Genomic DNA, 27,349 nt, shown 5'->3' on the forward strand with positions numbered 1-27,349 from the left:
AGCTGAGTGTGTCCAGTGTTCAAGTAACAGGACAGAAATTGGCATCAAATGACAGAAGCACTCCTTCTCAACATCATATAGTATATCTTTAACTAATAGGCGTCTCCCTCTCATGGGCGTACACACTATGGCCTGTCAAAGTCCAGCTCTCCTTTCTGGCGGGTGGAGACGCTGAGTGGAGACTGATAGGGAGGCTTTCCAGGCTATGGGCAGCCTTGTTGTGGTCTCACTTCTCTTCACTCTGGCAGGTATGGCTGATACATTTTATGATAGACTTTGTAAGGATCCTCCAGTTCCAGTACTGTCCACACAATTGCCACCCAATGCGGCAAAACAGACAATTCCTCTCTACAGGAAAATGATTGAGAGAGGAATCAATTCCTACCACACACAGCACATCAATTTTCAATAGATAAATTGACCGAACTGCAGTGTTTCACTTTATGCATTACAATACTATGTGGGCTATCAATCTACTACTGCTTATCGACCGAGATCTTCCATTCTGTCTGATGAATATTTTTTTTGGTTAAAGTTGATCAATCAGACATTTTGGGGAACCACAAATTGAAAAAGACTTAAAAGATACCTTAGCGGTATCGCTATTTAAACGTAATTGTAAACATAACATTATTGTGATTTTGTGCCTAAGCATTAAATCGGATAAAATAAGCAACACAGAGGACCCAAGTTAAAGTGCTGTTAAAGGATAGCTTTAACGCAATTTAAAAAAGGATGCCTTATGTGTGTATGGGGAGCTGTGCAGAATCTTACCGCACCTCCCGTGTCCCGGCATCACCCCCCATTCTGCTCCACTTCAGCTCCTGGTCGGCACTGTCTGTGACCTCTGACCCAGACATACTACACTGCGCATGCAGCGACCGCATTACGACCGCATTCCCTGATGACTCCATATGACATGAACACGCACGCATGGTTGCTTCTGCATCTCCACTCCTCCCCCTTCTGCAGAGTAGTGCAGTGTAGCAGTTTAAAGGGAAAATCCAAGCTAATTAAAAAAAATCTACTTACCCGGGGCTTCCTCCAGCCCCTTGCAGCCATCCTGTGCCCTCTCGCCGCAGCTCCACATCCAGCCGGTGGCCCGGGGTCCCCTCTGGTTCAGATGCCAACCTCGCCAGGTTGGCATTCACTGCGCCTGCGCAAGAGCCGCTCATGGTCGCGCTGACGTCATCTGGAGTGTTCTGTGCAAGCGCAACTACTGCACCTGCACAGTACACTACAGACGACGCCAGCGCAACCACTTGGCGAGGTCGGCATCTGCACCAGAGGGTACCCCGGGGCCCCCGGCTGCATTCAGAGCTGTGGCAAGGGCACAGGATGGCTGCAAGGGACTGGGGGAAGCCCCAGGAAAGCAGATTTTGTTTTTTAATTAGCTTGCATCTTTCCTTCTTAATATTCATCAGCTCCAGTCATGGGTGGTGCTACATTGGGGCACGCTCGCCACCCCCCCCCCCCCCCGGGAATCACTGTGCCCCCCCATTGAGTGACCACCAGCAACGTACAGCGAACAGGATAGGGTCTGTAAAAAAAAATTCCATGTTAATGTATACGCATGTGTTAAGGTAGCCAATACACTGGTCGATTTGCCATCAGATCGACCAACAGATAGATCCCTCTCTGATCGAATCTGATCAGAGAGGGATCGTATGGCTGGCTTTACTGCAAACAGATTGTGAATCAATTTCAGCATGAAACGGATCACAATCTGTGGAGCTGCTGCTGCCCACTCCGCCCGCCCACATACATTACCTGATCCAGCTGGCGCGAGTCCCCTGATCTCCGCTGTCTCCACTCCGGACTCCAGGCCTGCAGCTTCACTGTACTTCCTGCCGGGGGAAGTTTAAACAGTAGAGGGCGCTCTACTGTTTTAACTTCCTGTCCAGACAGGAAGAAGTGAAGCCTGCCGGACTCGGAGCCCAGCGCGGAGAAGTAGACAGCGGTGACAGTGGGGACTCGCGCCGGCCGGATCAGGTAATGTATTGCCGCTGTATTGCGTCGGTCGTCAGGCATTCGAACACCGCTATCGACGCACTCACGAACCGCCGGCGATCGAGCGAAATCTTCCGCACGGACAGATCGACGGGAATTGACGGGAACGATCGATTTCAGACGGAAATTGATTGTTTGGTCAGCGTTTGCGCAACGATTTCACAGTCGATTCGATCGGCTGTATATCGGTGGGAAAATCGCAGCCACTGGCTCCAGTGCTGCTTTGGGTCTCCTTTAATCTTCCTGACAGCCTGCCTATGCAGCCTATGAAGAACAGTCAGTTCTGTATCATCTCAGGCACACATGCTATTGCCAGGCATTCTGATGGTTGATAATACACCTATTTCTCTGCAGATTCCCTGGAAGTGACATCATACACGCTGCAGAACCCAGGGTTGCGTTACAGGAATGTGACTTTAGGATGTGGGTTCACCAGCTTGGAATCGGTCAAGTTGGAAGACATTGCGCTGAGATGGAGGGTGAAGCGTGGCAGTTCCATCCACCAGGTATACAAGTTTGATGGACATAACGCCACGGCGGAGAGAGCAGGAAGTTTTGTGGATCTCGCACTACTTCCAGCAGGAAATGCATCCTTGTACCTGTCAGACCTGAGCTTGGAGGACGCGGGGGAATACATCTGCACTGTGTTTGTGTCTGGGGAGGCCAGGTCAGCTGCACTAATACTGAAAGTGGCAGGTAATCCCTCACTTGTAAGAAGAATTCTTTGGTAGAATTACAGAAAGTTGGAGCACAACTGGGTTGAGATTACATATCGGGAGCCTATGGGCACAGAAGTCCTGGGGTCCTAAACTCCACCATCTGAGTAACCCCCAAACCTTTAAATCCTGATGGGTACAAGTGTGCTGACTGCCTCCATTCCGTGGCTGGCACAGCCGTCACCTGCCCCTCCCCTTCCATGCCTGTCATGCCTACACTCACCATCCTGGAACCTCACTAATGTCACCACCAACCCTGAAGCATAGAGAGCAGGATGGATGGGCTGAATAGTCAGTCACATACAGCCCCACCTATCCATCTATGCTCCGGGGACAGTGATGCCAGCAAAGCTCCAAGATGGTGAGCGCGGGTTGACAGCTGGATCTCAGCAGGCTGGCGCCCCTAGACTTATGCCTAGTGGGCCTAGTGCTAAATATAGCCCTGGATACAGCCAAAACATTTTCTGTTTCATAAGGGTTTTTTGTTTCTTATTGCTATTGAAAATAATTAGAGAATCTTTATTTTATTATTGCCGGCTTCTCACCTGAGATGACTATGTCACACATCATTTACTGATGTCATCTGTATACAGTGGGGACACTAACAGCAATTAAAAGGAGTACTTTTTATGTCCACTTGCACTTTAGTGGCAATAAAGACCCACCTGTAAGGGGCATACATGCACGCTATGTGCTGGAAAGGAGCGCACATAGGCAAACGAGGTATATACCATTCTATTAGGCCATGTTCATAGTGTTGTGGGGCAGGATAACGGACGTGGCTTGCTGCACTGCAAATAAGGCCGGCAGTAGGGCATCACAGGGGAGACTGGTGTATGGGGCCCGAGTGTGCCTGGGGCCCGGCAAACAGCCTGTATGTACACAGCTTTTTATTTCCTTCCTCCCAAGCTCTTCCTGCTGTGATTGAGTTGTTGGGAGGGAAAGGGGGAGGGGGGGCAGAGAATGGGGTCCCTTTCAACCTTATATGCCACACACCACCAGCGCTCTGCCTCTCCCTACGCTCACGTGTACTGTAGTCCCATAAAAATTGCTATGGGATTACAAGAAAATGACCACCAGAGTCCCCATTCGAGGCCATTTTCTTGTAATCCCATAGTAATTTCTACGGGACTCCAGTACATGCGGAGGGGAAGGCAGAGCGGTGGAGGTCAGGGGCAAACCCAGGATTTTCAAGGGGGGGGGGGGGGGGGGGGGGGGATTCCTGAAAGGTCTCCCTCAGCCACACACAATACAGTATAATAATATGGTAGGTCGTAGTATGGTAATATGGTAGTCATGCTGGGTACACATAATGCAATTTTCCATCCCACTGACGGACCGACCGACAACAGGATCGATCAGGAGCAGCTTGGATACAGATTGTAATGAGGATAGCCGACATTGGTAATGAAGGGGAAAGTGAAGCATTCACACAGCAGGGCACAGAGCTGTGCTCATATCTAACTTTGTTAAGTTCCCCAGAGCTGCTTCATGCTCTGTACACATGCTGCTGCTCTATCCAAAGTCATCTGTATCAGGGAGAGAAAGGGGGCAGTGCTGTGAGCTGCAGGATGCCTGCAGATATTCTGATGTCTCAACTTGTGCCTGTCCCCAGACACTACATCAGCCATGGTCTGAGGGGGGATTCTGGGCAGCTGTAATTCCCCCCTGCATTTGCCTATGGAGGTGTGTTGCACATCAAGTTCAAAGGGCTCCCGCTCTCGGCCCCCTCTCCTTCGCCTCACAACAACTCACTCCTGGTCCAGCTCTGCAGGTGGAGTAGTGCAATCCTCCCAGTCTGAAACTTCCTCACACAACCAGCATTGGACAGTGTTTGGATTTCAGGGTGATGTGTTGTCAGTGAGAAAATAGTATAGTATACTATTACTAATACTATCTCTTGCTTTACCTATTTGCTCTTTCTCTCTGCCCAGCCCACTCTCTGAGTGCATAGTCATGTCACTGGCATCCCTCAGAGGAGCTCACAATCTAATCCTGCTATAGTCATAGTTTAAAGAGACACTGAAGTGAAAAAAAATTATGATATTATGATTTGTATGTGTAGCACAGCTAAGAAACAAAACATTAAGATCAGATACATCAGTGTAATTGTTTCCAGTACAGGAAGAGTTAAGAAACTCCAGTTGTTATCTCTATGCAAAAAAGCCATTAATCTCTACGACTTTCAAAGTGGTGGAGAGGGCTGTCTTCTGACTTTTATTATCTCTACTGTAAGTGGACAGTTTTCTTTTTATCTGCCAGAGGAGAGGTCATTAGTTCACAGACTGCTCTGAAAGAATCATTTTGAATGCTGAGTGTTGTGTAATCTGCACATATTAGAGAATGATGCAATGTTAGAAAACACACTATATACCTGAAAATAAAAATGAGAATATTTTCTTTGCTGCTAATCTTCTAGTAATTATTCATAGTACACAACCAATTCATTATATCATATTTTTTTTTTCGCTTCAGTGTCATCATGTTTCTAGCTTTTATGAGGATACACTGTTTTTTGTGTGTGTGTGTGTGTGTGTGTGTGTGTCTGTGGGCGGGGGCAGAGGTGAGTGAGAGCGGGCCCAGTAAGTTTGCTCAGTATGTTCACACTGTTCGCCGAATGCACAATGGTGCGCTTATAGCGTATCCTGAGCAGATACGCAGTGCCCAGTCGAAATATCCAGTGAGATGCTCACATTCACCACCAATGTGCATCCAGCTTGCCATTGGTGGCCAATGGCCATCATAGCCACTGCCATTCGGGTCTTCCGCACTACTGATGCCGCTGTGCAGGTAGGCTCAGAGAACTGCTGTGCAGGTAAGCTCAGAGAACTGCTGTGCAGGTAAGCTCAGATTCCGCAAGCATCAAATAGTGCCGGAAAAGTGAATTCCACTCCCACTCCGTTCTGCTGTAAGTGGCAAGTATAAGTGAATCCTATGCTTAACATAGGATCCGTGTACATATGCACATCCAGCCCCCTGGATCAGAGTGTTTTTGGCCTAGTATGAAAAGCTAAATTATAGCAAATACCTTCTGTTGTAAGAAAGCAAAATCATGTACAAACAAAAAGAGGAAAGTTGGAGTTCCACTTAAATGCTTATTTCAACTTATATTGTGAGTAATGACCATGAAACATCATCTTATTGGCAATCTCTGTGTAATGACTGTACAAGAGTCTGTATTTGTACCCAGTGTGACCAGACCATGATTTGGTCAGTATGAACACGGCTTATCTTCTCTCCTGTCCAGCACAGCCAGCCATGTCTCTCTCACCGATGAATCCATCACTGCTGGTCGGCGAGTCAGAGACCTTTCTGTGTGACCTGACCGGCTTTTATCCGGAACATCTGGACATCAAGTGGTTCAAGAAGATCCAGGACAGAGAACTGGCCATGTCTGAGAACATCTGTACGGGGCTTCCATTTCCAGAGAAAAGCGGCACATTCAGAGTCAGCAGCCAGATATCTGCAGTGTTTTCCATTGAAGATACTGGCGCCACAATGGTCTGTGAAGTCCAGCATGAGTCTCTCCAGTGGCCACTGAGAGAAAACAGCATAGTTACCCTGATGGGTGAGTGAAAATTGCTGCAAGTCACCCATGAAACAGGAGGGAGGCAGAGATGCTTAAAGGAAACCTAAACTGAGAAGTACAGGATATTCTCAAAAAATAAGCATATTGTGATAAAGTTCATTATTTTCTGTAATGTACTGATAAACATTAGACTTTCATATATTTTAGATTCATTACACACAACTGAAGTAGTTCAAGCCTTTTATTGTTTTAATATTGATGATTTTGGCATACAGCTCATGAAAACCCAAATTTCCTATCTCAAAAAATTCGCATATTTCATCCGACCAAAAAAGAAAAGTGTTTTTAAAACAAAAAAGTCAACCTTCAAATAATTATGTTCAGTTATGCACTCAATACTTGGTCGGGAATCCTTTTGCAGAAATGACTGCTTCAATGCGGCGTGGCATGGAGGCAATCTGCCTGTGGCACTGCTCAGGTGTTATGGAGGCCCAGGATGCTTCGATAGCGGCCTTAAAGAGAATCTGTATTGTTAAAATCGCACAAAAGTAAACATACCAGTGCGTTAAGGGACATCTCCTATTACCCTCTGTCACAATTTCGTCGCTCCCCGCCGCATTAAAAGTGGTTAAAAACAGTTTTAAAAAGTTTGTTTATAAACAAACAAAATGGCCACCAAAACAGGAAGTAGGTTGATGTACAGTATGTCCACACATAGAAAATACATCCATACACAAGCAGGCTGTATACAGCATTCCTTTTGAATCTCAAGAGATCATTTGTGTGTTTCTTTCCCCCCTGAGGGGGGAGTGCATAGCAGAACCACAACACTGAAGTACTTGGCAGCCTTCCAGACACAGGCTGACAAGTCTGACAAGGGAAAGATACATTGATTTATTACAGAGACTGTGATAGTACAAAGTGCTGCAGTAAGCCAGAACACATTAGAATAGCTTTTGGAACTTGTAGGATGATAAAAAACAGGATGCAATTTTTGTTACGGAGTCTCTTTAAGCTCATCCAGAGTGTTGGGTCTTGCGTCTCTCAACTTTCTCTTCACAATATCCCATAGATTCTCTATGGGGTTCAGGTCAGAAGAGTTGGCAGGCCAATTGAGCACAGTAATACCATGGTCAGTAAACCATTTACCAGTGGTTTTGGCACTGTGAGCAGGTGCCAGGTCGTGCTGAAAAATGAAATCTTCATCTCCATAAAGCTTTTCAGCAGATGGAAGCATGAAGTGCTCCAAAATCTCCTGATAGCTAGCTGCATTGACCCTGCCCTTGATAAAACACAGTGGACCAACACCAGCAGCTGACATGGCACCCCAGACCATCGCTGACTGTGGGTACTTGACACTGGACTTCAGGCATTTTAGCATTTCCCTCTCCCCAGTCTTCCTCAGTCCAGACTCTGGCACCTTGATTTCTGAATGACATGTAAAAGTGGCTTTAATCCGAAAAAAAAGTACTTTGGACCACTGAGCAACAGTCCAGTGCTGCTCCTCTGTAGCCCAGGTCAGGTGCTTCTACCGCTGTTTCTGGTTCAAAAGTGGGTTCATGCTTCCATCTGCTGAAAAGCTTTATGGAGTTGAAGATTTCATTTTTCAGCATGACCTGGCACCTGCTCACAGTGCCAAAACCACTGGTAAATGGTTTATTGACCATGGTATTACTGTGCTCAATTGGCCTGCCAACTCTCCTGACCTGAACCCCATAGAGAATCTGTGGGATATTGTGAAGAGAAAGTTGAGAGACGCAAGACCCAACACTCTGGATGAGCAAGGCCGCTATCGAAGCATCCTGGGCCTCCATAACACCTGAGCAGTGCCACAGGCTGATTGCCTCCATGCCACGCCGCATTGAAGCAGTCATTTCTGCAAAAGGATTCCCAACCAAGTATTGAGTGCATAACTGAACATAATTACTTGAAGGTTGACTTTTTTCTTTTATTGGTCAGATGAAATATGCTAATTTTTTGAGATAGGAAATGTGGGTTTTCATGAGCTGTATGCCAAAATCATCAAATAGAAAAACAATAAAAGGCTTGAACTATTTCAGTTGTGTGTAATGAATCTAAAATATATGAAAGTCTAATGTTTATCGGTACATTACAGAAAATAATGAACTTTATCACAATATGCAATTTTTTTGAGAAGATCCTGTATATGGATTTTTCCTTTAAAAATAATACCAGTTGCCCGACTCCCCTGCTGATCCTGTGTCTCTAATAATTTTAGCCACAGCCCCTGAACAGGCATGCAGATCAGGTGCTCTGACTGAAGTCAGACTGGATAAGCTGCATGCTTGTTTCAGGTGTGTGATTCAGCCACTACTGCAGGAAAAGAGATCATCAAGAGTGCCAAGCAACTGGTAATGTTTAAAAGGAAACATCCATATCCCTCTCAGTTAAAGAGAACCTGTACTGAGTAAAATTATTTAAATTAAACACATGAGGTAGCTTCAAATGAACATTACATAATTCCTTGCCATCAGTTCCTCTCAGAAGCTCACCATTTTCTTCTGACAATGATTCCTTCCAGTTCTGACAACATTTTGTCAGAACTGAAATATATCAGTTGCTGTCAGTTATATATCAGTTGCTGTCAGTTACAGCTGAGAGGAGAACTGATGTGTCCATGTATCCCTATGGCTCAAGTGGGCGATGTTACAGTTTAACTGTGTGCTGACCAGGAAGCTGTTATGGGGTAATGGCCATTTTCAAAATGGAGGACGGAAAATTCCATTGATGACAGTGGACAAATGGGACGCAGGAGAGGAGAAAGAGTTTGAGGAGTAGACTACATGGGAGGTAAGTATGACGTGTGTATGTTTATTTTGACTTTTTATTTTCAGTTCAGGTTTTCTTTAAGGTTCCCTTAAAGGTGCGTAGACACGTCCAACTTTATTCCTGATTGTCATTTGGATCGGTCGTGTGTTACGTACACACTTTTAAAAAAGCGGCCGACAAACTAACTGGGCGTTCAGTCATAAAAGACAACACACTGATAGAAATCCTGGTATCCTGCACCTCTACACGCATGCGCCGACGTATCAGTTGGTTAAGCGACCGCTGCTGGTTTGTACACATGTACGGACCTGATAGTCATTTAAATGACAGTTGGTCCAACTGATCCACCAAGCGGATTGGGCAAAACAGCTGTTATCAGTCACGTGACTACAAGTATACACGTCTAACTTGTCATTCAAACGACGATTTGGACAACAAGTTGGTTGGAAAAGTTGGATATGTGTACGCGCCTTCACACATGACAGAATGCGTATGCAAATTACATTTTTCGGAATTTGCATTCACAGCCAGTCCATAGCCCACCCCAAATCCGGCCATGGAGGGATGTGTCTGTAAGAACTCGTGGTAGGAACTTTCGCCCTAGCGATCAAGTCCTGATTGAGTGCTAGTCACCATGGGTGACGGTTGTAGTGCATATGTATTTATTATTGATTTATAAAGTGCCAACATATTCTGTGGCACTGTACAATCTAAGAGACAAAGATGGGGTATGTATACATGTCAAGACTTCTAGTACATTACAGGGTTCACTGGACTGCTTTGAACAAATGCAAATAGAAACTCTGTGTGATGCACATACCCGCCCTCATACCCATATAAATATGTATTTATATTTTTATTTTGCAGCTAAAGATAAAGCGCATGAAAGCCCAGCAGTTATTGCGGCAGTTGTGGTCTGTACAGTTTTGTTGGCGGTGATGATATCTGTCATCTTTCTCTTATATCAGAAGTTTGTTGCTAAAGGTATGAATTATTTGTGTGACTTCACTGGACAATTTTACTGCAACACACATCTCTTTTAACATGGAAATCAGTTACACGTGTCTAGAGCCAATTGGGGCTGACAGATTGAAGCAGCAAATTTGTGTGCATGCGGCAAGTGGACTAATTGGGCATTGCCATAGGCCCCAATGCAAAATATTAGTAATTGGGCGATGGAACGGGAATTTGGGCAGGCACCCAAATGCAGAGATTTTTAGGTGCCTATGGCAGCACACAAGAATTTGTGTTTTTTTTGTGCAGCAGGGCAATTGGAAATGGGCCCTTTGGTAGCTAGTGTTGTGGTGGGGGTGCGGGGGGGGGAGCATTAGGTAGCTAGAGTGTGTGTGGGGGAGAGGGATGGTTAAGGGTTAGGCGTTAGGTAGGTAGTTTGTGGGTGCAGGGAGTGCGGGGTTTAAGGGTTAGGCATTATGTAGGTAGTTTGTGGGTTGGGGGGTTAAGGGTTAGGCATTAGGTATGTAGTTTGTGTGGGCGTGGGAGGAGTTTAAGGGTTAGGCATTAGGTACATAGGCAAACGCAGGGGGGTATTACAGCTGCCCAGAATCCCCTATCAGACCAGGGCTGGTGCACTGTCTGGGGACAGGCACAAATTGAGACACCAGAATATCTGCAGGTATCCTGCAGCTTACAGCACTGCCCCCTTTCTTTCCCTGCTACAGTTAACTTTGGAAGGATAGGAGCAGCAGTGTGTGTACAGAGCATGGAGCAGCAGCGTGTGTACAGAGCATGGAGCAGCAGCGTGTGTAAAGAGCATGGAGCAGCAGCGTGTGTACAGAGCATGGAGCAGCAGCGTGTGTACAGAGCATGGAGCAGCAGCGTGTGTACAGAGCATGGAGCAGCAGCGTGTGTACAGAGCATGGAGCAGCAGCGTGTGTACAGAGCATGGAGCAGCAGCGTGTGTACAGAGCATGGAGCAGCAGCGTGTGTACAGAGCATGGAGCAGCAGCGTGTGTACAGAGCATGGAGGAGCAGCGTGTGTACAGAGCATGGAGCAGCAGTGTGTACAGAGCATGGAGCAGCAGCGTGTGTACAGAGCATGGAGCAGCAGCGTGTGTACAGAGCATGGAGCAGCAGCGTGTGTACAGAGCATGGAGCAGCAGCGTGTGTACAGAGCATGGAGCAGCAGCGTGTGTACAGAGCATGGAGCAGCAGCGTGTGTACAGAGCATGGAGGAGCAGCGTGTGTACAGAGCATGAAGCAGCAGCGTGTGTACAGAGCATGGAGCAGCAGCGTGTGTACAGAGCATGGAGCAGCAGCGTGTGTACAGAGCATGGAGCAGCAGCGTGTGTACAGAGCATGGAGCAGCAGCGTGTGTACAGAGCATGGAGCAGCAGCGTGTGTACAGAGCATGGAGGAGCAGCGTGTGTACAGAGCATGAAGCAGCAGTGTGTACAGAGCATGGAGCAGCAGCATGTGTACAGAGCATGGAGGAGCAGCGTGTGTACAGAGCATGGAGCAGCAGCGTGTGTACAGAGCATGGAGCAGCAGCGTGTGTACAGAGCATGGAGCAGCAGCGTGTGTACAGAGCATGGAGCAGCAGCGTGTGTACAGAGCATGGAGCAGCAGCGTGTGTACAGAGCATGGAGCAGCAGCGTGTGTACAGGGCATGGAGCAGCAGCGTGTGTACAGGGCATGGAGCAGCAGCGTGTGTACAGGGCATGGAGCAGCAGCGTGTGTACAGGGCATGGAGCAGCAGCGTGTGTACAGGGCATGGAGCAGCAGCGTGTGTACAGGGCATGGAGCAGCAGCGTGTGTACAGGGCATGGAGCAGCAGCGTGTGTACAGAGCATGGAGCAGCAGCGTGTGTACAGGGCATGGAGCAGCAGCGTGTGTACAGGGCATGGAGCAGCAGCGTGTGTACAGGGTATGGAGCAGCAGCGTGTGTACAGGGCATGGAGCAGCAGCGTGTGTACAGAGCATGGAGCAGCAGCGTGTGTACAGGGCATGGAGCAGCAGCGTGTGTACAGGGCATGGAGCAGCAGCGTGTGTACAGGGCATGGAGCAGCAGCGTGTGTACAGGGCATGGAGCAGCAGCGTGTGTACAGGGCATGGAGCAGCAGCGTGTGTACAGGGCATGGAGCAGCAGCGTGTGTACAGGGCATGGAGCAGCAGCGTGTGTACAGAGCATGGAGCAGCAGCGTGTGTACAGAGCATGGAGCAGCAGCGTGTGTACAGGGCATGGAGCAGCAGCGTGTGTACAGAGCATGGAGCAGCAGCGTGTGTACAGAGCATGGAGCAGCAGCGTGTGTACAGGGCATGGAGCAGCAGCGTGTGTACAGAGCTTGGAGCAGCAGCGTGTGTACAGAGCATGGAGCAGCAGTGTGTGTACACAGCATGGAGCAGCCCTGGGGAACTTAACAGTCAGGTATGAACACAGCCCTGTGCCCTGCTGTGTGAATGCTTCTTTTCCCCCTTCATAACCAATGTTGGCTGTCCTCGTTATTAGTATCCAAACTGCTCCTGATCGATCCCTTTGTTGATCGGGAGCAGATTGGTCATTTAGGAAATAATTGTCAGATCCTGCCAGTGGGATAGGAAATTGCATTATGCGTATCCAGCATGATGTCCTACCATATTATTATACTGTATTGTACGTAACTGAGAGAGACCTTTCAGGAATCCCCCCCCCCTTGAAAATCCTGGGTTTACCCCTGAGGTAGGTAGTTTGTGTGTGTGTGTGTGTGTGTGTGTGGGGGGAGGTTTATAGGTTAGGTGTTAGGTAGCTACATTGTGCAGTGGGGGGGGGGGTTAAGGGTTAGGTGTCAGGTGGGAGGGTTCTGTGTGAGAGTAGGGTTAGGTTTGGCCATAATAATATTGGTATTTAATAACGATATTTTACTATCGGTATTACTGGGTGCCCAAATTTCCAGGCGCCTTTATTGGAGGTACGCCTATCAGATTACTGTACACAGCGGTGGGTTAACTGGATCAGCTGCAGGAAGCTGGGATAGAGGCTGGGTGCACACTAGGCAGTGTAGAAAACCATGCATTTTCTGCACTGTGCGGTTGTTAATTTTTGGTGTGTTTGTATCAATAGAGTAAAACACAATATCATAATTTAACAAAAAAGGAAAAACGCAGTCCTCTGCGTCTCCATTGAGATACATTATGTGCGTTTCACACTGATAATGACCACCTCAGCTAATAATCAAGCGTGTGTACGGTATCACCCGACCCTAACCCGCGAGTGATCTCCCCGGCGGATTAACTCACCCGATGGATGGCCAACTTCTTTGAAGACACCGATACCCTGCCCGCTGCGTGACATCACACACGCGGCACACCGTCATCCCTCTGCCCGTCTGCATAGCAACAGTACACATCAGCTACACAGCTGACACAAGCCTGTACTGGCCAGCCCATGGGGACACATGTCAAAGGTGTGTATGCAGTGCACCTTTAGGCTTTGTTTACATCTAAAATTGAAATCGCTGACGCCAGCGATTTTTAGATTTTTTGCATGTTTTCCCCCCTCCCGGCGCTCCACTGCGCGCTACGATTTTGTACAAAGCGCTTTTGTAAGCACTTTTGCAGAGCGATTCTGGTTTTTCACCTCCTGACTTCAGTCAGGAAGTGAACTCTTTCAACCAGAAATGAATAATTACAATGTATTTATTCATAAAAGCGTGAACAGCAATCGCTGGATAAAGCAATTTGTGAGCGTTTTGCGTTTTTCCTATACCTTCCATTGTAGCAAAATCGCCCCGAAAATGGTACATGCAGCGCTTTGCTAAGCAGAAAGCGTACGAAACGCGTTCATATGAACTGTCCCATAAGGAATCATTACACAAGCACTTTTTTAAAAAAACAAACAAACGCAAAAAGCCCCAGGTGTGAACAAGCCCTGGTTTGGGAGATGCTTGGTATATGGGTCAGTTTCTTGTTTTGTTTTGTTTTTATCATCCCTGTTGGGCATTAGACATAGGGTGTGTACACACATCCAATTTTGATTGACCAATTTTACCACTTGCATGTAGCATGAAGGCCAATAGATTTTGAATTCTATAAACAGATTGTTAAGCTACTTTCACATCAGGACGTTGCGTTTGATGCAACTTTAAGGTCGCACAAAGTGCCCCTAATGCAACGCATTGTGCACAATAACTTGGACGTTATAGTGCATTCTTTAGCCCTGCATTTGGTGCGCCGTTTTCGTTGCACAGTGCTGGAACGAAAACGGCACATACGTTACATAAAAAAAAAAAAAAAACATTACTGAGCATGTGCAACACAACTAACGCAGCAGAATCATTACTAAACGCACAGCATGCAGCACTTTCTAATAACGCCTCAGGTTACACACAAACGCAACGTGTGGACTGTGAATGTCGCACGGACTTTAGTATTGCTGTGCGTTAGTCTGCGTTATTAAATTTTGTAACGTGCGACTTTAACGTCGCACTGTGAAAGAGCCCTTGAAGCGAACCAGAGACAAAGCCCCCTCATGTATTTTACCATATATATCATATCAGTGGGAAAATTAGAAAAAAACCCTACCCTGCTCTGTGTTTCATTCTGCACTGCTCAGCCTGCTTGTTCTCAGCCCTGATAAAATCCATGACTGAGCATTCAGTCTGACTTTGCTCAGGAATCATTATAGCTGAGTCATTATAGCAGAGCCAGAAGGGGGCAGGCTTGGGCTTGAAAAGACATCAGAGAAGACTGACTCAGCTGTAATGATTCCTGAGCAAAGCCAGACTGAATGCTCAGTCAGGGATTTAATCAGGGCTGGTAACAAGCAGGCTGAGCAGTGAAGAATGAAACAGAGAGCAGGGTAGGTGTTTTCTCTAATGTTCTTACTGATATATATGGTAAAATACATGAGGGTGCTTCATCTCTGGTTCACTTTAAAGTAAGATTGTTAGGCCACATTCAGAGTGGAGACTTGCGGTGCGTCCTAATGGCCACATTGTAAGGCAGAATGTTGCATTGCTTAAAGCTAATGGGACCCCATTTATAAATAAAAAAGTCAGATACTCACCTAAGGAGAGGGAAGGCTCGGACCTAATGAGACTTCCCTCTCCTCTCCTGGTGCCTGGTCCCGCTTAGGATCCCCTGTAGCAGTATTCGATCAGTTCGGTCAAATACTGCCACGTCCGCCACCGAAGGGAGGCTTTGGAAGTCTTCGGGAGCACTCGGGCTCCCGAAGACGGGCCGCTCCATACTGCGCATGCGCAAGCGCCCTCTATGACGCACTCGCGCGTGGGCCGTATGGAGCCGCCTGTCTTTGGGAGGACTCGGCTCCCAAAGACTTCCGAAGTCCCCCGCGGCGGGGGATTTGAACGGAGGATCTTGAGGGCCCTGGGAGAAGGGAGGGAAGGCTCATTAGGACTCAGAGCCTTCCCTCTCCTTAGGTGAGTATCTGACTTTTTTTTTTTTAGGAGGGGTAACATTGGCTTTAAGCCTAGGACACACAACCAATTTTGGTTGGTTAATGACTGGCCAATTGGCCATGTATTGTGAGGGTGAACAGACTATGAACAAATATTGGCCAATTAAAACTGAAGGTGTGTACTAGGCTTTAGAAAGAGTGATGCAATATCCATTTGAAGCAACATTATTTTTTCTTTGGATATAAGATGACCCATACGAGTGAAAGGTAATCCTTGTTAATGTTCTCCCCAGTACCTCCGCTGGTGTCACATATAATCCTTCCAGAGATGAACGCTGCTGGTGAGAAGATGGTTGCCATGTGTAATATCCATGGCTTCCGGCCAAGAACCATTGACATAAGCTGGTATATTGGCAAGTCCAGCGAGGAAAAGGTGGGAGCTGCGTCCACCAATGAGGCTCTCCTGACTGCTGAAGATGTAACAAAACAAGCTGAACATTCTCTCAGCAAACATGGCAGCGTATTCAGCGTGACCTCACAGCTCGCATACACCCCCTGTATCCAGGATGATGGAGCAACGCTGATGTGTGTGGTGAACCACAAAGCCATGCCACGTGCCAATAGACTGGAGAAAGCCATCACTGTAGTAGGTGAGTACTTCATATTTCACCAACAGTTTAACCACTTGAGGACCTAGCCTTTACCCCCCCTTAAGGACCAGCGCTGTTTTTTCAGATCTGTGCTGGGTGGGCTCTACAGCCCCCAGCACAGATCAAATGACAGGCGGAGCGACCAGATCGCCCCCCTTTTTTCCCCACTAGGGGGATGATGTGCTGGGGGGGTCTGATCGCTCCTGCATGCTGTGGGTGGCGGGGGGGCACCTCAAAGCCCCCTCCACCGCAAGATTCCCCCTCTCCCTCTTCTCCCTCCCTGCCCGAGAGATCGGAGGCTGCACAGGAACGGATCTGTCCTGTGCAGCCTCTAACAGGCTCCCCGCTGTCATGTGACAGCGATCCCCGGCCGCTGATTGGCCGGGGATCGCTGATCTACTACAACGCTGCTACTGTAGCAGCGTTGTAAAAATGTAAACAAAGCGGATTATTTTCGCTTGTGTTTACATTTAGCCTGCGAGCTGCGATCGGCAGCCCGCAGGCTATTCACGGAGCCCCCCGCCGTGAAATGACAGGAAACAGCCGCTCGCGCGAGCGGATGTTTCCTGATTAATTAGCCTGCAGCCGGCGACGCAGATCTGCGCCGCTGGTCCTGCAGCTACCACTTTGCCGACGCGCGTTATGAGTGCGCGGTCGGCAAGTGGTTAAGAAAAGTAAAAGGATTGGAAAAATATTTGACACTGCTATCTTATTTTATTTGCAAGTTTGTAGATTCTTCCTCTTAAGGTTCATACACACCTACCAACTATCTGTCCAACTATCTGCCAAACTTGTTGTTAAATGTGCGTACACACGCACTACTGTAACGAACGACGGGTCCGTCAGACCCTCCCGTTGGGCGGGCGTTCTGCCAACAGTAAAGTATGACGTTTCGGGCGCACCAGGTGCAAAGTTTTAGGCGTACCAGGTGCTAAATTTTGATCGCCCCCGGTGCGACGTTTGGCGTGCACCGCGCAGCGGTAGACTTTGTGCGCGATCAATAAAAGCTTTAGACGTGCTAAGTGCTTAGCACCCTAGTTAGTATGCTCAAAGCTTTTAGGTGTGCTAACTGAGTTAGCACCCTTTTGTGAATCGAGCCCCATGAGTGCTTTCATACAGATAGTCGATCTACAGCCGATCTACCGCTAGGGAATACCTAAGTTGCCGCGCGACCTCTGTGATGACCTGAGCGATGTGCAGCGGGCCGGAAGTCATATAAGTGGCGTTGCGGCGCGTATGAGCCTAAGCATTTATTTACAATACGCTTCCATGCACTTTCATATTTCCAAAACAGGAAGTGAATGCAAGCGAGCATCACTTCCTGTTTGGCTGTTAGCCAGAAGGGGATTACCGCATACTAACGCGGTAATCCCCAAAGGCCTGTTTTTGCCAGTGTGGTGTGGCCCACGTGGATATCGTGCAGTGAGACTGTTACGCTGCATTCCTACTTTTACAGTGAATGCAAACTCCCACTGTGAATGTTACCATAGCCTAAAGAAAAAGAGGGCTTGGAACCAGTAGGAACCTTGACGGTAGAGTGAGTATCTGGATTTTCCTTATACAGGTTGTTTATTATACTATGCTGGGTGTTCTGCTTTATTATATCTAGGACATTTTTGTGAGATTACTTTTGATGTCAATGATCTCCTCTAGCTCAGATAGGCCTCAGGCCACACTTGACAAAAATTGGTGGCATTTTCCACAATGCGAAAACGTCCTGCGAAAATGCACTTAAAGAGACACTGAAGTGTCTTTTTTTAACCTTTTTTATTATTCAGCCAGCTTCAGCAGTAAATTCCAAGCCGATTTGCCGAATTCCTGCGGCAGAATGAGTGATTTATGCCCCTGAAATAGGACAGCAAAGTTCTATGACTTTTCAAGTCGTAGATTTTGCTGCCTGGGGGAAGGCAGAGCTGTGCGCAGTAACTCTGCCTCCTATCCAGTCAATCTCTGCCGTTATCTGCCTCTCCCCGCCCCTCTCAGTCTTCTTTCACTGAGAGGGGCAGGGAGAGGCGGAGAACGGCAGAGATTGACTGGAGAGGAGGTAGAGCTACTGCGCACAGCTCTGCCTCTACCAGGAAGGAAGACCCTGGAACTTTGCTGGGCTATTTCTTAGGCATAAATAACTCGTTTTGCCACAGGAATGCGGCAAATCCACTTAGAATTTACTGTTAAAGCTGGCTGAATAATAAAATAAGGTTAAAAAAGACACTGCAGTGTCTATTTAATGATTCCCAATGCACAACTGCAGTACACTGGGAGCATTGAACGTTTTTCGCTCGTGGGGAATAAAAAAAAGGTGACACTGTTGCTTTTTATCACACAACGCATGTCATTTTGTTCTGCCATGCTGTTCTCAGCTGACTGCTGGCCAAGAATTCTAGTTTGGCCTGAAAGTGTGACCCTAGCCTCAGGAAGTCAGGCCCATTATGTCTATTACTTAGGCCTGGGACCAACTGTGAGCGATTTTGCAGGACTTGCTGATCACTAGCAATAGGCAAAGCACTGCAACAGTGGAACCCTATGGAGGAGGTTCCACGCATAGCGATTGCGGAGAGATTGCAAATTGCTGCAGGCAGCATTTTGGGAGCAATCCCTGAGCGATCGCCTTAGTGACTGCATCACCAAATTGTGATTGATCAAGGAATCACGGTGAAATCGCAGCATTTACACATTTCCCGGAAATGATGCATTGTGATTTCCCACAAATCGCTCGTAGTGGTCTCTAGCTTAATAATTGTCTGTTTAGGAACATATGATCATCTTTATTTCACACAATGATGTCTTTGTAATGTTATAACATTTATCCAGTTTAATGTCTGTCTTTCCACTAGCTCGACCAACAAAGATGTACATTACAAGCTTGCCACTGGTCCCTCGGCTGGGAGAGAAGCTGGCTCTGAGCTGCATCATTGAGAAGTTCTATCCTAAGTCGATCTTAGTGACTTGGGTGAGGAACAAAGAGGTGCTGTCTGACATCACCCAGTATGGGCCCTTCCCATGCGACAATGACTATTACAGTGTATGGAGCCAGGTAGAATTCATACTGAGCCAGGAAGACGATGGGGCAAATTATAGCTGTCAGATCAGCCACAGCAGTCTGGGAAGCCCAGAAGAATTATCCTTTGAAATCAACCTGAAGGGTGAGTTTTGAGATTCTACAATTCCTGTACATTGCAGAAGATGACAGGGCTACGGGCAGTTCAGAGGTCTCAGCACATCAGCAATAAGGAACACTGTAAGCGCTGGTTCACACTAGCAGAGCTTTTCTTAGTGATTTGAAAAGCTCTTGCTAATGTAATGCTATGGGTGTGTTGTCACTTGAGCGATGGGAATTTTTTTTTTTAAATTACCCATACCATTGCATTAGCAAGAACAAAAAATAATAAATGCTGATCTGCTTACCTGGGGCTTCCTCCAGCCCCTTAAAGTTTAACCACTTGAGGACTGCGGTGTTAACCCCCCCAGTGACCAGGACATTTATTACTAAAATGAGCAACTCAGCACACAAGTGATTCTCCCCTCCCCCTTTTCTTCCCACCAACAGAGCTCTCTGTTGGTGGGGTCTGATCGCCCCCCCAGGTGTTTGTTTCTAAATATTTATTTTATTACATTTTTAATAAAATGTATGATTTTTTTTTATTTGTGTTATATCCCTCCCTCCCTCCCCTGGCCAGCCAATCACTGCAATTGGCTGTGTTAGGCTAAAGCCTATCACAGCAGATCGCTTCCCTGTGTCCCAGGGGGACAGCCGTGCCACGCAGCTGTCCCCAGTACAGCGTTGCTGCAGATCGCAGCGCTGTACAAAGTAATTAGATGGCGGTTTCGCCGTCTAACAGTCTCCCAAGCAGCGATTTCCGCACGGAGACTGAAGGTGGGGCGGAGCTCCGCCCCCCCAAGCAGGAGATGTGCGCAGCCTGCGCGCGATCTGCTGCTAGCCCCATAGACGACCGTTCATGCCAATCGGCGTGGAGTGGTCCTGGGGCTGCTGCAATGCTCACGCCAATTGGCGTGGAGCAGTCGGAAACTAGTTAATGTCCCTCGCCGCAGCTCCACTGGCAGTACTGCTGCGCCTACGCAGAATGCTCCTGGCCACGTGAGCGTAGCCATGAGTGGAACACACTTTCGGTCCAACGGACACAGCATGGATGATCTTCATGTCACTGCCCTGAAGGGTAGCTTCAAAACATCAAATGATCGATTAATAGCAGAAACAAAATTCATAAATTGGTTCAAAGCTGTGGAAAAGGGTTTGAATAAGGACAAACTTTTTATATTAAACATAGTTTAATATGTTTGATTTAATTCTGGTCAGCTGCTCCCACTTGTTAGTTTTTCTTTGGTGTATATGCAGAGCCTCTGTTTGGGTTCAAGGTGCGTTTGTAGTCTCTGGGGGGGCTCAGCGCATCTCTGAGCTGAGGCCATTCAGAGGCGGCCTGGTGATGCGCTGATCCCACTTTTTCTGCGCAAACTTTTTATATTGGTATGAAGCTGATGATATTTAAACTTTCTCTGCCATTATAGCTGAACTTGTGAACTAAGAATGTACGATACCTTTGGGTCAATCCTAATCCCAGGTCTGTGAGCATGGAGTAAACAAGAATCCTTATCTCAGCTAACAACCTCTTACCCCATTTAGATAGTCTGTTTGAATTAAGGCATCTTAATGACAAGTATTTATGCTTGAAAAAAATATCTGTTTTCCCTTTTGATGTTGCATGTATATAGCTGTCTGTACCACCAGCCTGCAAGCAAACAGGATTGAAGCCCGACGAAGGCTGCAAGGCTGAAAGCTTGCTTATTTTTATTCATTTTTAGTTAGCCAATAAATGGTATCATCCTGATTTAAAACTTCTTGCTTTTACTGATGGCTAACTTGGTACAATACCCTACTCTTCAACTACAAGAAAGGCCCAGGAGTAGTCTTAGCTACCGTAATATCTATGTTACGGCAGGGCCCTTATTATACTTTCTCTTACAGGGCTATGGAAACCATTTTGACCATGCAATAAAGCGAGATGCAAAAATGATATCATGCCTAGCAGAGGATGGTGTTGATCTATCAACCTCTGGGTTATGGGCCCAGCACACTTCCACTGCACCACTCTGCACTAGAGAGAGGTGAATTTACATGGCTATCTGGGGTTCTCTTCGGACAACTGTTGAACACAACTGTTGAACCACCAACCTTTTGGTTAACAGCCAAATGTGCTAACCAATTGCACCATAGACACTGTGCACACAATTGCTGCTAAATGATTTTTTGGGGATGTATGTGTGTCTTTTGGCGGGAGGAAGTAAGTCTGCTCCAAGAAGTTTAACGCCATTTGTTCCTACAATGAAGCATTCTCTGTGTGGCAGCAGAGTGGTGCAGTGGAAGTTTGCTGGGCCCATAACCTAGAGGTTGATGGATCTAAACCATCCTCTGCTAGGTATGATATCATTTTTGCACCTCACTTTATGGCATAGGCAAAATGGTTTCCATAGCCCTGTAAGAGAAAGTGTAATAAGGGCCCTGCCGTAACATAGATATTACAGTAGCTAAGACTACTCCTGGGCCTTTCTTGTAGTTGAAGAGATGAGTGAACTGTGACACTACACTTAAAAAAAAAAAAAAAAAAAAAAGCAAACAGCGAAGCTTCCCCATATTGGAGCATTGGATTTGATAAAGTCTTAAAGTGGACCCAAATTAAATATACAAGATTTTAGAAATAAAATCTATTTTCTAAATTATAATGATAAATAGCAGCCTTTTTTCAGCTGCATGATGATAAATATAAAATATTTTACATTTATTGGAGGAACCCCTCCCTTCCTTTCAAATTGCCGGGACAAAATCCGGCAAACTGGTGAAGTAGGTGGTGTCCGGCAATGGAGGAATTGCTAATGGCTGCCCCCAGTATAATCCTAGTTATGAAAAGAGAAGGGTGAAAAGCATGCACCGAAATGCTCATAGGCTTGAAGGAGTGTTATTTATCTTTGTATGTGTCAGAGTGGTGCAACTAAATATTTTTAATTAAAAAAAATGTTTGGTTTGGGTCCACTTTAAGCCAATGTGTTGTAAGACACAAGTAAGCTTTAGGTTAGCAGGAATGGTTGCATGGCCACCTAGCTTTTCATCCTTCCCACCCTTGCCCTGAAATCTTCCAGACTTCAAATTGCTGTCCTTTGCTGTGTGTGTTACACCAGCATCATCCAGGGGGGCACATGATCTTTCTGAAGTCCTTTTTCTCTTGGGTATATCACAATAGTACATGCTAGTCCAGCTTCATGCTAGGCAGGCTTTGGTGGTATAATGGTGAGTACAGCTGCCTTCCAAGCAGGTAACCTGGGTTCGATTCCTGGCCAATGTATGTGAGCTGCCTTTTGACATCCTACAAATTCTAACCCAAATGAGACAGAGAGGTGGAATTGTGTTTTAGCTTCTAAAATGGTTAAATGGCGTTTTAAAGACCATTTCCGGTTTGTAATCCGGATATCCGATTCAGATTGAAAATTTTGATTTACCTCACAGGAGCCTATAGGCACAGAGATGTCCTGGCACTTTAGACTTCGCCCTCCATGGACCTATAAACCCCCACCGAACCGAAACGCAAGTGTGCTGGCTGTCCCAGCTGCCACTTCTCCCTTACTTCCCTTGCCTGTCATAGGTAGCTACAGGTGCCCATTAGCATTAGGTATCCACAGTATTAAGTAGCTAATAGTGTCCACGACTCAATGCCAAGAGCTGGATGCATAACCTCTCATTTATGCTCTGCTCTGGGCTCTGCATAGGGAAGTAGGTACTGGGGTAGGTGGGGGGGGACTGACCTGCCTGTCCATCATCAGGCGCCTGTAGGCACATGCCTTCAGTGCCTTATGGTAAATCCCTGGGGTATCCCAAATTATTTACTGCATTTTACAATATGTCACTACAATGTCTCTTGAAGGATTAAGAGATACAGAGTTATGTGCTGTAAATTAATATGCTATTTGAAATACAACATGACAAAATGTTCCCCATTTGATGTTTGGCATCTCAAGGCTGATAATGTGATCAGATGTACTTATTTGCACAGGTTTGCCACCAGAGGTCCAGTTCATTTCTGCTGAGCCACCGGATCCTGTAATCGGAGTAGAGACCAGGTTCAGCTGTTTGATCAGCAACTTCTTCCCAATGGATATAACAGTGGCCTGGTTCAGGAACGGAGTTGAGCAGGAGGCCGGGGTCTGTAACTCTCTGTGTGTGCAGAGCTCCAGAGGACTGTATTCCATGTGCAGCATTATGAAATACATACCGCAGGCCAGGGATCAGGACACCATTTTCACCTGCCGAGTCCAACATGCTGCTCTTAGGAACTGTCAGGAGAGATCTTACACACTGACACTACTACCACACTGACCAGGCCAATCCTGAGGATATTTCAAAAATATTTTTCAGTTTTTTTCATAGTTTTTTTTTTTTACTTTATTTTGGCTTCAATCAGAGACAAAAGTACAAAGTCATTGGACCCCATAGCAAAGATTTCTTTCATTGGGCTATGGGCATACTTAACCACCTGAGCGGTCTGGACGAGCTCAGCTCGTCCAACACCGCCGGAGGTCGCCGCTCAGGCCCTGCTGGGCCGATTTTCATCAAATAAAAAGCAGCACACGCAGCCGGCACTTTGCCAGCCGCGTGTGCTGCCTGATCGCCGCCGCTCTGCGGCGATCCGCCGCGAGCAGCGGCGAAAGAGGGTCCCCCCAGCCGCCTGAGCCCAGCGTAGCCGGAACAAAAAGTTCCGGCCAGCGCTAAGGGCTGGATCGGAGGCGGCTGACGTCAGGACGTCGGCTGACGTCGATGACGTCACTCCGCTCGTCGCTATGGCGACGATATAAGCAAAACAAGGAAGGCCGCTCATTGCGGCCTTCCTTGTTTATTCTGGGCGCCGGAGGCGATCGGAAGATCGCCTCCGGAGCGCCCTCTAGTGGGCTTTCATGCAGCCAACTTTCAGTTGGCTGCATGAAATAGTTTTTTTTTAATTTAAAAAAAACCCTCCCGCAGCCACCCTGGCGATTTAATCAGAACGCCAGGGTGGTTAAGCAACTACACTATCCATCTTCCCTTCCCAATGGAAATGTCTGTAGAAGGCATTTCTGTCATACAACAATAAAAGTGTGTAGACGCAGAGGCATGCATGTAACTTATGGCCCATACTCACGGGCTACAATTATCGCCGCAACATGCGGCGCGCGTGTTGTGGCGACAGGTCGCCCGTGAGTATGCGGCGTTGCACGGGCGCGCACCCCGAACTGTCGCCCGCCGCTGATGTCGACAGGTGATTGGAGCAGTCAATCGCCTGTCGACAGTCGCCGCCGCATCTCCGCCGCAACTGTCGCTAGTCCGCGTGAGTACGCGGACTAGCGACAGCAACATAATAGCAAATAGACGGCGCTTCCGGCGGGGGGACGGACAACAGCGACAGCTTCCGTCGCATTAGTTGCCAGGTCCCTCCGCCGTGTGTATGCGGAGGGACCTGGCGACGAGCTGTCGCTGACCTGTCACGCTCACGTGTGCTGGCGACAGGCCACTTTTGCAGCCCGTGAGTATGGGCCATAAGACGCCGGGAAATTTGGACGCAGGGCAAAGCCGAAAAATGGCTCACCATTCTCCTGCAAAAGTCCCGGTGGCGTTAATTACTATTTCCCCCTCCATGCCGCCGTGAAATCAGGGGTAAGATGTAATTCAGCTGCCAACTATTTTTCCATTCTTGCTGGTAAGAGCATCGGTGGTAGACATGGAAGATACTGGCAGAAGAACAAGCATACAAACACTGCAGGGAATCGAACCCCGTCCTGCCAGGCAGGAGTGCCAATCAACAGTTTTTTTTGCTTTTTTTTCCCCCTCCTATCTGGACTGGTTGAAAAGCAAAACCTAACGGAATATCTGAGAATCAGACTTTCTGATAGGAAAAGAAAAAAAACTCAATGCCACTTACAAGCAATTAAAGGACTGGGGTTATATGGAGGCTGCCATGTTTATTTCCTCTCCACACCTTAACACTAACCTATCCCTCTCCACTCCTAACACTAACCTCTCCCTCTCCAGTCCTGACACTAACCTCTCCCTCCCCACTCCTAACACTAACCTCTCCCTTATCAATCCTGACACTATCCTCTCCCTCTCCAGTCCTAACACTAACCTCTCCCTCCCCACTCCTAACACTAACCTCTCCCTTATCAATCCTGACACTAACCTATCCCTCTCCACTCCTAACACTAACCTCTCCCACTCCAGTCCTAACACTAACCTCTCCCTCCCCACTCCTAACACTAACCTCTCCCTTATCAATCCTGACACTAACCTATCCCTCTCCACTCCTAACACTAACCTCTCCCACTCCAGTCCTGACACTAACCTATCCCTCTCCAGTCCTAACACTAACTTATCCCTCTCCAGTCCTGACACTAACCTCTCCCTCTCCAGTCCTAACACTAACCTCTCCCTCTCCAGTCCTAACACTAACCTCTCCCTTATCAATCCTGACACTAACCTATCCCTCTCCACTCCTAACACTAACCTCTCCCACTCCAGTCCTGACACTAACCTATCCCTCTCCAGTCCTAACACTAACCTATCCCTCTCCACTCCTAACACTAACCTCTCCCACTCCAGTCCTGACACTAACCGCTCCCTCCCCACTCCTAACACTAACCTCTCCTCCATTTCTAACATTAACCTCTCCCTCTCCACTCCTAACACTAACCTTCCCAATGTACATTGAATCTGGTGAAAAAAAATTACTAAATAACAAGGAAAGCATAAGTTCACATGTTTACACTTGTATGAGTTGGCCGCTCAGTCTTCCCTCTGTAGAAGATGACTGAACACTGGAACCATACTGACATCACAAACATCCCACTCTTCACTTTTCCCTCACTCATGCTGAGCTTCATGGAGCCATCCCCACAATCACCTGCGTTTATTAAATTACATTTTACTGCATAACCTTTATTACATTACCATGTTTCCCGTCACAATTATTTATATTTTGATTTTCAATTTGCATCTACCAACCTACTACTTTCAGAAGAAGTAAAATAAAAGGAAGAAAAAAAGATCAGCATCGACTTTCATGGATACTTTTATTACAGTTCATTATATCACAGAGTCCTTTGGTTAATCATATTGGCCAAAAATGAACTTTAATCATGCCTGTTATATGGCATCTGCTGTTATGCCAACTGGTAATTCTGGCTCATGTGATCCCAAGTTTTGGGCTGAAGAATGTCCAGCGGCCCAGATAAGTCAGATCGGATAGAGCCTCACACTGGATCAAATTTAGAACAGAATCTGGTTGTGTCCAGTATTTGTTATGGTGCTATAAATACCCATCTGTGTTACTCTACACTATAGAAAACAGTGTAAACAATGTTCACAGGTGTTGCACTCCTCCTATTGAATATGTCCTTAGACCTCTATTTACCGGTTTCGCAACACTGTAATATAGTTACTCAGCAATAGTTCAATAGTGTTAGCGCTCAGACGGTATCCTGGGGAGTTATCCCACACACTTCCTGCATGTAAGCCAGTCCAACCAATCCCGATTGTCTCTGTGTGAGCAGCCCTCAGGAAAGATACATAAAAAGGAAACAAAAAAAAATAGTGTAATGCTGCCAGGTACGTTCTGTAACCTCCACCTCCCGTGCAACGCACTTCCACCTAGTGCAGCACACTTATATGGGTAAATATTGAGCTCACCAGATGGGGTAGCTGCTCAATTACAAACAGCAATATACGCCTGCTTTATATAGCCACACGATCAACCTCGTTCTCCCTTGGCTGCAGTAGTGTCTGATCGTGCATGGGGAGAAATGACACAACATAGTGCAGTATCCCTATAACTTTGCGCACCTTCACCACCTCCCTGTGCTGGCACAGCACTCATACACCTCACCCTGTATGTGAATCCACTAGTAAATCAAAGCGCTCCCCAAACTGAAATGCTGCCCATTGACAAACAGCTGAAGCGTTTTTGTAAATATCCTCAGTATGCTCTAAAAACTAAACAAATGCTTCCATTGCGCAGTAAGGCCCCATTCACACTAGAACGTTTTGCCGCGATTTCGGCAAAATGCTCAAACGCTAGCGCTTTTCAAAAACGCTAGTGTAATGAAACCCTATGGGCCCATTCTTTCTTGGGCGATTTGCGCTAATTGCCGCAAATCGCCTGCACCATTTTCAGGCGATTGCGTTTCAGTGCTATAGAAGCGCTAAATGCGATCGATGTAGAATCGCCACTCTGTTCAGTGATTTTTCCTCGTGAAATCGCAGAAAAATCAC

At 47.0% G+C, this 27,349-nt stretch overlaps 1 gene segment (V, D, J or C); it reads left to right on the forward strand.

Annotated features, from left to right (window-relative positions):
- Positions 1-205: 205 nt before the first annotated feature.
- LOC137541024 (Ig gamma-2C chain C region-like) lies at positions 206-23,793 on the forward strand. The segment is given in 7 exon segments: positions 206-248; positions 2,365-2,706; positions 5,974-6,294; positions 9,913-10,029; positions 15,691-16,047; positions 18,882-19,190; positions 23,106-23,793. Coding segments are annotated over 7 exon segments (1,812 nt in total).
- The last annotated feature ends 3,556 nt before the right edge of the window (positions 23,794-27,349 follow it).

This window comes from Hyperolius riggenbachi, chromosome 12 (genome assembly GCF_040937935.1).
Source record: "Hyperolius riggenbachi isolate aHypRig1 chromosome 12, aHypRig1.pri, whole genome shotgun sequence".
Classification (NCBI taxonomy): Eukaryota; Metazoa; Chordata; class Amphibia; order Anura; family Hyperoliidae; genus Hyperolius; species Hyperolius riggenbachi.